Below are 13,142 nucleotides of genomic sequence, written 5' to 3'. Positions count from 1 at the left end.
TGGACTTATGAAAATCTGTTTGGACTCACCATTTTCAAAACTGAGTCCAAAAATGCATCAAGATTGAAATATTTTGTATAAACTGAACACACATGTATGTAATCTGAATTTAATGTCATTTCATTGCTCTTTTAGGTCATGGAGATTTAAATAATATTTCATATTGCAATAAAATATCTTATTCTAACTATTGGGAATAACCATGGCCAAAATTGAAATAGCTTCAATTCACATTTCATAAAATTAAAGCAAGGTTGGAAAAAGTTCTTACTGTCTAAAAACATTAACCACAGGATTCACACCTTAAGGTTTACACCTCTGACGCTGCCTACGACAACAGAATGTAGGATTGACCTCTGATGCTGCCTACAACAACAGAATGTAAGATTGACCTCTGATGCTGCCTACAACAACAGAATGTAGGATTGACCTCTGACGCTTCCTACGACATCAGAATGTAGGATTGACCTCTGACGCTGCCTACAACAACAGAATGTACGATTGCTGTTAACCTTCTGCAAAATAAATGTTACAGGCTCAATGCTGTCAGCTTTGTCTTCATAAGATTTAAAACAGAACAATAAAAAAATCACACACAGCAAAGTTTGAATCATGTCAACCAATTTTAAGTATTTGGGATTAACCAAGTGTAATATACTCTTGCCAGAAACAACCAAGTCTGTGTTTTGGTATTGAAACCCCAAAAATTTACTCATACCAAAATATCATGTACAAATCTTTGTGTCCTGTAGACGAATTCAGTTATGCAATTTGTTGAACTCTGTCATAAAGTTTCTGAGGAGTTGTGTGGCTATGCAGCCCCAGATGGAAGTTGTCAAGCCACACAATGATTCCCAACTAAAAACAGCCATTATACTGGGGAGTCATTTTGATCCTTTGCATACCAATTTTTGTGGACTTAGTGGGTATAGTTAAATGATGGAATTAAATGTTCAACGAATGACAAATTTACTATAGGCTTGTGTGCAAACCTCGTAAAAACCATGAAATTAAATATCCACTAACATACAAGTTTTCCTTAATCCACGAAAATTGGTATCCATGAAAATAAATGTATCCACAGTAACATGCCACAAAATAAAATGAATTATAGATACCCTGCTGGTTATGTAGTAAATCGTATTTATCAGCCTCCATGTGTGATTTAAGAAACTCTATGAGTAGAGGAACACATTTTCCAGGAATATGGACAATATTCTGTGTATATGTATGGATTAAAATAACTGATGACAAATGTAATGCCACTGCAGGATCAGTCTCAGACTTTAATTGTTCCAGTAAAACTTGTCTCTGGTTAAACACCAACTGCCTGGAAAAGAAAACAATTCTTTAAAACATATGAGTTTGTAATTATTTTGTTTATCATTAACATTTTTGATTCCTCATATTATCATACTTTACATTGCACCAGAAAGATTAGCTGTCTCAACCAGACACAACACAACTTAAACCATTATATGAACGTAAACAATATTGTCATTTGCCAGATACCATTTTCAGTTATCATGTTCTTATGAAGTAAAACACTTATTTTGCCACTGAAAGTTAGATTGATATACAATCTCAAGTAACTTGAGTAAAGTACTGGAAGTGCATGAAGTGATAAAAAGTTGTAACATGCTACACACTGTAAAGTCAATGCTTTAAACTCTTTTCTTAAGAAAATAAATAATTTATGTCTGAATTTCTTTAAATGTCAATAAAAAATTGATGTTTCTTCCAACTTGTTAAAAATTGAAAAAGTCTGATGACCAAAGCGATAGAAGGTGAGTATGGTGAACAACAAGGTAACTAGATTTCGATTTTGATAGTCAGGCAAAGCGAAGTGACAGAGTGGAAAGGGACTTTGTTGTCCTAGTCACCTGCAAGTGTGCCCCCTATAAGAAACTTTCATTCCATTCAGTTGTTCTCTAGAAGAAATTCAAAAGTATAAAAGTTAATGATGATGGGGCGATGATTGCCAAGTAGTGAGAAAAAAGTTAACAACAATAATGGACGACGAAGTAAATATTGATATCTAAGGGCAATAACTCTTGTAAGAAGAGGGTATGACAGTTTTGAAGTAAATAGACAGTTAACAGATAGCGACATTTCAAACATTTCTTCCCTGTCAGATCTTCTTGATCTAAAGCCATTTAACAGATAAAAGACATGTTATAGCCATGTGGGCCATGGCTGGTTAGATTCCCTTAGAAGCAATATCATAGGATACCCAAAAGTTGATTGTGACCAAGCTTGCCAATTTTCAAAGTTGTTTCAAAGCAGAATTTTTTTTTTACAACAATAGATTGGAAGAGATGAGAAAAACTCACTTTATGTGAGCTAAACAGGAAGGCCTTGTCACAGAAAAAATAAACACTAAATAATATTTTTACTAGTCCACTCCCAAAGAAATTATCTCCAATTTAATGACCAAAATCATCTGAGGTTTGGTGAGTGGAAGACTCCATCAAAATTTGAATAGAATCCATGAAACACCTGATAACAAAGTTTTGATAGACATTTTGAGAATTATAACATTATTGACTTGTCAGTCCTTCAGTGAGGAGGGGTAAGAGGGGTCCTGATCCAGAAATCCCAGGCTTAAAAACACGAAATCCCCAGGTATCGAATTAAAATAAATATAAATCCTGACATCCCGAAATTCGAAAAAAAGAATTCCCCGATCCCGAAATCCCGAGCTTAAAAACACTCGATCCTGGAGTCCCTATAAAGGTCCTATCCCCCTCTTCAGTCCTAAATCAGGTCAAAAACATTATAATCCTAATTTTTTTTTGGCAAAGTAGACTTGAGATGGTTTTTGATATGTTCAGTTATAAGTCATAAATCTTCTCAAGTGTTTCAAAATTTTAGTTTAAAGCTTTTAGTAGGAGGTTATATAAATCCTGAAAAGCCTTTGGATACACCAAATTCATAGCGCTATTTTTTAATAATTAAAATTTGTGTTTAAAATTTTGTGTTTGTACTGATTAGTACTGTACTGCTCGACTTTATATATAAAAGGAAGTTGTGGTTAGAGTGACAATGAAACAAATACTGTATAGCAGGTAATTTTCAAAGGTGAAAAATTTTGCAATTTCCATTGAATAAGTATATATGAAGTATTTTGGCGGTTATTATTTTGGCTGAATATACATTTTTATCAATACCTTTGCATGTGCACTTTAAAAGTGGCGGAATTTATTTGGCGATTTTGTTCTATCCACAAAAAAAAAAGCGAGAATTTACAACTCGCGAAATTACCCTCTATATACAGTATCCACAATAGACTTAATAACACATAAATTAAAACAACTATTGTTCACCGTAAGGATTCAACAATTAGCAAAGTCCACACCACTTTTAACATCTAATAAGAAAATGATTTCTTGATAAACAAGATAGATACTTGGCTCTTTCAAATTTTTTTCTTATCTAAATTGAATAAAATGCTTAGCTGAATGCAGCCTGATATGACCAGAGAGGGTGAACCCTGAACAGTTGGGGCAAATTTTGGCACAATATTGAAGCTTGATACTGTCTGAATTTTGACTATGAAACGATTACCCCAAAACTCAAGCCTTCTCTTTGTAGTATGAAACCTTGTAGTACAATTTTATAGAGATCCATACTTAAACACAAGTTATTGTCTAGAAACTATAAAAATGCTTGTTTTTGGCCCCTTTTTTACCCCTTATTCCTGCATGTTTGGGGCAATTACCCCCAAGACTCAATTCTAGCCTTCCCTTTGTGAAATGGAACCTTGTGGTACAATTTCAGAGAAATCTATACACTTACACACAAGTTATTGTCCTGAAACTACAAAAATGCTGGAGGTTGGCCCCTTATTCCTAAACTGTTGGTACCATAACTCTAAATTCAATCTCAACCTGCCTTTTGTGGTAGTGAACCTTTCTGTAAAATTTCAGAGAGATCCATTCACCTAAACTAAAGTTATTGTCCGGAAACCGAATGTCTTTTGACGACAAAGACAATGACGACCCTGTCAGCTTTGACTTTTTAAACAATTTAAATTTACTGTAAGTTGCTTAGTGTAATAAACTTTGATTAAAACTTTGTGCACCTACAAATGTACAATTTATTCTAATTTTTTCTACATTTGCATATATTACCTTTCTTTTTTCTTGTCTGGTTTTTTCAGCATTACTCCAAGATGTTCTGGACTACAGATTATATTTAACTGGTTGTTAAACTCTTCTAGAGACTAATAAGAAAACAAAAGAAAGTATATAAAATCTGCAAAACATACAATTTTCCCCACCATTTAAACCACTACAATATGAGAGTATGTTTAAGACTTTTAGGTTTGAAGTTGGTGACTATAATTTCAATACTTATAAACATATACAGTATGAACATATTATACTTGTTTACAATTTGGTGGCTGACTTTTTTTTGTTGAAATATAAAGTAAATGTTAACTACATAATATAACATGTAAATGTTCCCTGGGTTTTATGCATAACTGTACTAATTCCCCTGCAATTGTGACTTGGATGGAGAGTTGTCTCATTGGCACTCATGTCACATCTTCCTATATCTAAGTAGGATAATAATTACTCTAGAAACTATAATCTTGCAAAGTGACAGTTTTAAATAGCTTGAAATAAATGAAGAAGTTTTTTAATGTATCTTCCCAAAATTATCCAATTATGACAATAATAAATGCTGTAAATTCAGAGATTATTGCGAGGTTTTTATTATTACGAAAAATTATGTGTAAACGCAATAATAAAAACTCATATTTTGTAACATTTTATCAGAATTAAGCAGGATTTTTCTCAAAATTGTAAAAATTAAAATCGCATTTAAGTTTAAAATGACAAAATCGCAATAATAAATGAACGCAATAATTTCTGAATTTACAGTAAGTATTTCTGGATATTTTTATAAGTATATTCTACGACTAAATTCTTAAAATATTCAAATATTTTCAAAATGAAAAAAAAATTGCATGCAAGTTGTACATAACAGATTTCAAGCAGGGATTCGAATCCAAGTGAAGGTAAATAAAAATTACAACCAGATGCTCCGCAGGGCGCAGCTTTATACGACCGCAGAGGTTGAACCCTGAACGGTTGGGGCAAGTATGGACACAACATTCAAGCTTGATTCAGCTCTAAATTTGGATTGTGATTAAATAGTTGACACAGCATAGGTTTCGGACACAGAATGAATGGGTCTAATGAACTTAAAATATTTATTTTGCTTTTGAGCAATTCACTTTGCTGTTGAATATTAATCCTCTCAAAAATGTTTGAAGAAATTTTCTTTTATTTATGAAATCTGAAATGAGAAAAATTTACCCCCCCCCTTTTTTTTCACATCCCCCTTTCTTTTTCCAAAACTGATCTCAATTCAAATTTCTAATGGAGTTTGCAACAATAACTACTCATTTAAATACATCATAAAATATTAAAATGTAACAAAAGGTGCTTGTTATCACTGAATGGTAAAGGTTGTTTTAATTTATCAGTTGGTAGTAAAAGTGAATATACATTGTATATTGTATAAAACAATGATTTAAGTTGATTCAACTACTATTCTGGACAAAGAAAAATAACTCCAATCAATTGAAAATTTCTTGTTATTGCACAATATTGTGCAATTAGATATTTCTTGCTATTGCGCAATACTGTGCAATTGAAAATATTTACTATTGCACAATAATGTGCAATTGAAGATTTCTTGCTATTGCGCAATACTGTGCAATTGAAAATTTCTTGCTATTGCACAATACTGTGCAATTGAAGATTTCTTGCTATTGCTGAATACTGTGCAATTGAAAATTTCTTGATATTGCACAATACTTAATATAATAATTTTGGATCCTGATTTGAACCAACTTCAAAACTGGGCCCATAATCAAAAATCTAAGTTCATGTTTAGATTCAGCATATCAAAAAACCCCAAGAATTCATTTTTTGTTAAAATCAAACTTAGTTTAATTTTGGACCCTTTGGACTTTAATGTAGACCAATTTGAAAACGGGACTAAAAATTAAGAATCTACATACACAGTTAGATTTGGCATATCAAAGAACCCCAATTATTCAAATTTTGATGAAATCAAACAAAGTTTAATTTTGGACCCCGATTTGGACCAACTTGAAAACTGGGCCAATAATAAAAAATCTAAGTACATTTTTAGATTCAGCATATCAAGGAACCCCAAGGATTCAATTTTTGTTAAAATCAAACTAAGTTTAATTTTGGACCCTTTGGACCTTAATATATAGACCAATTTGAAAACGGGACCAAAAATTAAGAATCTACATACACAGTTAGATTCGGCATATCAAAGAACCCCAATTATTTAATTTTTGATGAAATCAAACAAAGTTCAATTTTGGACCCTTTGGGCCCCTTATTCCTAAACTGTTGGGACCAAAACTCCCAAAATCAAACCCAAGCTTCCTTAAGTGGTCATAAACCTTGTGTTTAAATTTCATAGATTTCTATTTACTTATACTAAAGTTATGGTGCGAAAACAAAGAATAATGCTTACTTGGGCCCCTTTTTGGCCCCTAATTCCTAAACTGTTCAGACCTCAACTCCCCAAATCAATCCCAACCTTCCTTTTTGTGGTCATAAACCTTGTGTTTAAATTTCATTGATTTCTATTAACTTATACTAAAGTTATTGTGCGAAAACCAAGAATAATGCTTATTTGGGCCCTTTTTTGGCCCCTAATTCCTTAACTGTTTGAACTAAAACTCCCAAAATCAACCCTAACCTTCCTTTTGTGGTCATAAACCTTGTGTAAAAATTTCACAGATTTCTATTAACTTAAACTAAAGTTATAGTGCGAAAACCAAGAAAATGCTTATTTGGGCCCTTTTTGGCCCCTAATTCCTAAAATGTTGGGACCAAAACTCCCAAAATCAATCCCAACCTTCCTTTTGTGGTCATAAACCTTGTGTTAAAATTTCATAGATTTCTATTCACTTTTACTAAAGTTAGAGTGCGAAAACTAAAAGAATTTGGACGCCGCCGACGACGCCAACGTGATAGCAATATACGACGAAAAATTAAAATTTTTGTGGTCGTATAAAAAATTACTGATTTCTGTTTACTAGTAAGTTTTAAAATTTATTCTATTAGTGAACAGAAATCAGTAAATTAACTATTTGAAACTTAATGTTATTAGACACACAAAGGAAACACTTGAATATAATTTGTTGAGCTCATTTCAGCAACAGAATCAGGAAGTGTTGATTCTAGAAAAAGCCTTAGTCAAATGAATAGACCTATAGGTGACCTTCTGCTGTTGTCTGCTCTATGGTCGGATTGCTGTCTCTTTGACACATACCCCATTTCCTTTCTTAATTTTATGTTGTCGTGACAATGGTGCAAATATATATCATATACAAGTGATCAATCTAAAAATGCTTGTTTAAATAAAGTCCATGTACGTTTTTGTAATACTTTAATATAATATTACACATAAGAGTAACAAACCTTTCCGTTGAGAGATGTGTGAAGTTTACTCAAAATTTGCTGCATGTTATCTGGAAGTTTAACAATTATTGTAGCTCTTCCCTATTAAAGAAATAAGACATACAATAAGTCTTAATTCGCTACAAATAAATATATCAAATCTTGTTGGTAAATGTCAAGAAGTTTATCAAAAGTATCTGTTATCAAAATAACATGGTTGTTACAGAGTAACACAATGTCTAGTTAACTATGCAGTATACTTATCTCAAGAGTCTTTGATTTCATGCGTAATTAAACCAATGCAACTATTATCTGTTATATTCAAACACTTTTAAAGGTAATAAAATATAAAAGCAGGTGATTTCCAGTCAATTTGATAAACAGAACGAATCCCGCAAATGAATCCAAAATTATTCGTACTTTTGCAAAAACTTTTGGTTTTTGGTTTTTACTTCGCCAAGTCTGAGAAATTTACCATTTGGAGTCCTTTCAACTTTAAACTGTTGCCTTCCTTAAACTTTAAAAGGGAGAAGTTATTGTCTACATTACAATATGAGAGGAGAACTTATAAGCAGTGTCAAAATAGTCAAGTAGAAGTTATTGTCTACATTACAATATGTGAGGAGATGTTATCAAGCTTACTTTTTCAAGTGTAAAAATGTTAAGAAAAGACCAGAAATATGATGATAAACTGATTTTCCCTCATTTTGCATCTAGACAAGATACAATATCAACTGCTCATTTGTGTCTTTAAGAGATATAAACCAAATACTGCAGATTTACTACTAATTTTTCTTCAGTTGCGGCCATTGCTTTCATTTGATAGAAATAAATTTCAAAAAATCATTTTGAATTGACTAATGTTCACCATTAACCTTAAGAACAAAATTATGGTTTGGTGATGGTGATGTGTTTGTAGATCTTACTTTACTGAACATTCTTGCTGCTTACAATTATCTAATTATCTCTATCTATAATAAACTTGGCCCAGTAGTTCAAATATATTGTAAAAATTTACAAAATTTATGAAAATTGTTAAAAATTGACTATAAAGGGCAATAACTCCTTAAGGGATCTGACCATTTTGATCATGTTGACTTATTTGTAGGTCTTTCTTTGCAGTACATTATTGCTGTTTACAGTTTTTCTCTATCTATAATACTATTCAAGATAATAACCAAAAACAGCAAAATTTCCTTAAAATTACCAATTCAGGGGCAGCAACCCAACAACCAGTTTTCCGATTCATTTGAAAATTTCAGGGCAGATAGATCTTCACCTGATAAACAATTTTATCCCATGTCAGATTTGATCTAAATGCTATGGTTTCAGAGATATAAGCCAAAATCTACATTTTACCCCTATGTTCTATTTTTAGCCATGGTGGCCATCTTGGTTGGTTGGGTAGGTCACCAGACACATTTTTAAACTAGATATCCCATTTTGGCCAAGTTTGGTAAAATTTGGCCCAGTAGTTTCAGAGGAGAAGATTTTTGTAAAAGTTAACGACGACGACTGACAACAGATGCCAAGAGATGAGAAAAGCACACTTAGGGCCAGGTGAGCTAAAAAGAAAATTTTATTTGTAAAATGTTAGAATTTTCACAATAATAAAAAAAAAGTATGAACTCAAATGGATAAGAGTCAAATTTTGTTTGTTCTTTCTTTATAAAAACAGCAATGATGGACAATATTAACACTATCTAGACAAAACATCTTATCACTCAGTATCAATTGACAATAAAAATGACAAATTTTTTGTAGCATATGTAGTACTTCTCATTGTGCAAGCTATCATAAGGTTTGATTGTATTTGAAGATGATAAAGCTTACTTCTGGTGTTAACTGCATATCTTCTTGGACTGACATCATGTGTTCTGTTGCTACTGCACTGACAACTATGTTGGTAATATCAGAACAAACAGTCTTCAATAAATGCTTGACAAGCTGTGCAGATGTTTCCTCTACAAAGTGGAAATAACATTGCTTCATAGTAAGATTAAGGTCTAGCATCTTTTGTTACATAATTGTTCAATTTTTAACCTGTTGTATATCTCAGATATTGTATCTTTTCGCATACATTTCCCCCAGCTGTTTTAATAATTAAAATTTATACATTTTGCAATCAAACTTTTACTGAAAATAAGACTGCCAAAAATGCCCCCCAAAAAACATTTCAATATCTTGTCATTATAAATAGTTAGATATGAGCCAATTAAGGCCTTAAAGTCATTAGAAACAAGTGACTGGTGAAAAATAAGTGTTTATCCAATTCTTGAACCAATGCATGTATATATCATAAACTTAGTCTTCTGAACACATCTTTTAATTTTTTACACATCCATATCCTGTAATCGTCCAAAAAAATTCTCTCAGTTTGTTATGATGGGAAAATATGGCAGCTAATTAATTGGCGTGTTTTGAAGCCGTAGTTTACAAATTGTCATCTTAGTAAACAATCAACAAAGAAGCATAGATATTGAGCATGTGTATAACATGTACAGTAAGATATTAGTTTATTTCAATGAAAGATCCATGCAAACTGTGATCATTGGATTTTTATGACAAAGGTCACGCTGAGTTCACTACATATATGGAAAAATGGTTATATTCTCTCACTGATTGATGCATTGTTTGGATTGGTAACATGAAAATAAGCTAGTACAAATAATTTAAAAAATTTAAAGATGTTCTAACCATTAAATTGCTTCATTCCTTTTTCAAACAAACAGCAGCTAGTCCAAAGACCTGATATTTTTTCTTGTAGTTCCCCATGAGTCTTCTTCCTTGCAGTACCAGTACCAGATTGAGTGAGGAACACAGACTTAGCAGCTTCCTGGTATTGCCTTGTCAATGGTCTGAAAGCAAAAACACTATCATCATTAATTGGACCTCAAATACATATTTTTCGTAAAATTTAGGGATGGTATACTTTAGTACAATTTTCGTACTTAGATACTTATTTTCCTTTTATAAATCTTAAAACATTTCCCCTCGCTTCTGTTCCATTTGAAATTTCATTCCTAAAACTTATTACTACGAGAATAGAGTACTGTGGATTCACTTATTTCGTGGGTACCAATTTTCGTGATTTAGGGAAAACTTACATGTTCGTGGAAATTTAAGTTCGTGGTTTCTGCTGAAGTCTGCATGTAAGACTACAGGAAACTGGTGATTCATTAAACATTTAATTTCATGGTTAAACTGTACCCATGAACTCCACGAAATGAATATTAATGAATCCACAGTATCTATCATTAGAGACATTTGAATCAGTGTTTGTACACAGATCAACACAAATTCATTGACCAATAACTAAAAAGCCACAAACTAACCTGAGATTGTTAATCAAGAGCTCCCCCCCCCCCCCCTTCCGAAAAATTGTTTTGTTCAAGTAATTTGACAAATCACTAACTATGGGAACAGATGAAACTTCTCTATCAAGTAAGACTTTACTGACATATTGATGATTTTATTGGCATGTTTATGATTTATTACATGTACACACAAACATTAATTGCTATTATGATAGGTTATTTCTAAACGGTGGTCAGTTATTCGTTGATCAGTTGACACACAAAAAGGAGGAGCCATGCATATAACCAAGGATCAAGTTATTGTCGCAGGGATTCCAATATGTTGTATATGATTTTTTTTGGCTAAAAATACTTTTTGAAACAAATAGTCTTTGCGGGAGGAATTCTTTGATATTCCAAAATAGCATACATTTAGACCCACCTGAGCATTTGAAATAAGACATATTACAAAATTGCCAATGTCAGTTGCTGGTAAATTTTGCTTCCAAAATGTTGTATGTAAACTTGAAAATCGTTGTATAATGGTTTTGGGAATAAACTAGCGGTAATTGTACATTTCTTTATTTCTGTGAAAATAAATTAAGTTCTCCGATAATCCAGAAATGTAAAAGTTTTTATTTCACTGCTAATTACAAAAATGTTCAAGTTCACATACAACATTTTGCCCAAATTTTCAAAGCTTGTTTGTGAGATATGTTTTTGTTGAAAAATTTGTAATTTACAACATTTTGGAAGCCCAGTGACGTAATATATTTTGAGTCATACAGATTGAGTTCTCCAATAATAAGTATGTCTTTCATTAAGGTGTCAAGCTATCTCAGCTTATAATTTGAATTATGAAAAGTAATATGAACAAGCATTATGTGAGTATTACATGGCAATACATAGTCCCCTAGAAGATACCAGTTAAATAATCATTGTTTTGGACCAAATTCTAACTTGATGTATAAATTGTCATGGTGTAAACTATTTAACAAATATCAAGTCAATATCTGCAATCATGACAAAAAAAGAATTTAAAACTGAATATTAAGTTAAATTTTAAGACCAAGTACCATCACTTTGCACATATTTGAACTTGATCTGTAACTTGTTATGATATAACTATATATCAATTTTCAAATCAATGTCTTCAAGCATGATGAAAAAAAATGAGGAAAACAGATTATTTAAGTGAATTTTCTAAGTCTAAAGGTCAGAACCCTGCACAAAATCATCAGACCAAGACAAATCTGGTTTGTAATTTGTCATGATAAAACAATAAACCAAATATCAAGTCAATATCTTAAAGCCTGACAAATGGACATTCAGACAGACTGAAGGAGTGCAAAGCTTCGAGGTAAGGGGACTAAAAAGAGTGACCATAAAGAATGTTTGGTAGGAAAAGTAATAATTCTAGTCAATTCAGATTGAAGTTAATTACACCTGCCACAGGATTCAAACCAACAACCTCAATGTTGATAAGCTAATGATACAGTTATTGGACTACTTAGACCACTCTAGCACCAAGGCCACTGGTTGATAAGCTAATGATACAGTTATTGGACTACTTAGACCACTCTAGCACCAAGGCCACTGGTTGATAAACTAATGATACAGTTATTGGACTACGTAGACCACTCTAGCACCAAGGCCACTGGTTGATAAACTAATGATACAGTTATTGGACTACTTTGACCACTCTAGCACCAAGGCCACTGGTTGATAAACTAATGATACAGTTATTGGACTACTTAGACCACTCTAGCACCAAGGCCACTGGTTGATAAACTAATGATACAGTTATTGGACTACTTAGACCACTCTAGCACCAAGGCCACTGGTTGATAAACTAATGATACAGTTATTGGACTACTTAGACCACTCTAGCACCAAGGCCACTGGTTGATAAGCTAATGATACAGTTATTGGACTACTTAGACCACTCTAGCACCAAGGCCACTGGTTGATAAACTAATGATACAGTAATTGAACTACTTTGACCACTCTAGCACCAAGGCCACTGGTTGATAAACTAATGATACAGTTATTGGACTACTTAGACCACTCTAGCACCAAGGCCACTGGTTGATAAGCTAATGATACAGTTATTGGACTACTTAGACCACTCTAGCACCAAGGCCACTGGTTGATAAACTAATGATACAGTTATTGGACTACTTAGACCACTCTAGCACCAAGGCCACTGGTTGATAAACTAATGATACAGTTATTGGACTACTTAGACCACTCTAGCACCAAGGCCACTGGTTGATAAGCTAATGATACAGTTATTGGACTACGTAGACCACTCTCACACCAAAGCCACTGGTTGATAAACTAATGATACAGTTATTGGACTACTTTGACCACTCTAGCACCAAGG

The 13,142-nt window shown here is 32.7% G+C and overlaps 1 protein-coding gene across 1 annotated transcript in view; it reads right to left on the bottom strand.

The window, feature by feature from the left end:
* LOC143047172 (E3 UFM1-protein ligase 1-like) overlaps nt 1-13,142 on the bottom strand; it is a 40,223-nt gene that overhangs the window by 4,490 nt on the left and 22,591 nt on the right. Inside the window, exons 12-16 of the mRNA XM_076220151.1 lie at nt 10,158-10,318; nt 9,294-9,424; nt 7,482-7,562; nt 4,134-4,225; nt 1,119-1,330 (exon numbers count right to left, since the gene is read on the bottom strand). Of these exons, the coding sequence (XP_076076266.1) occupies nt 1,119-1,330; nt 4,134-4,225; nt 7,482-7,562; nt 9,294-9,424; nt 10,158-10,318 (677 nt within the window). The remainder of the gene's footprint in view (nt 1-1,118; nt 1,331-4,133; nt 4,226-7,481; nt 7,563-9,293; nt 9,425-10,157; nt 10,319-13,142) is intronic.

This window comes from Mytilus galloprovincialis, chromosome 10, assembly GCF_965363235.1.
Source record: "Mytilus galloprovincialis chromosome 10, xbMytGall1.hap1.1, whole genome shotgun sequence".
In the NCBI taxonomy this organism is placed as follows: domain Eukaryota; kingdom Metazoa; phylum Mollusca; class Bivalvia; order Mytilida; family Mytilidae; genus Mytilus; species Mytilus galloprovincialis.
Note: the sequence above shows the minus strand (reverse complement) of the source record. Positions and strands in the feature narration are given on the sequence as shown.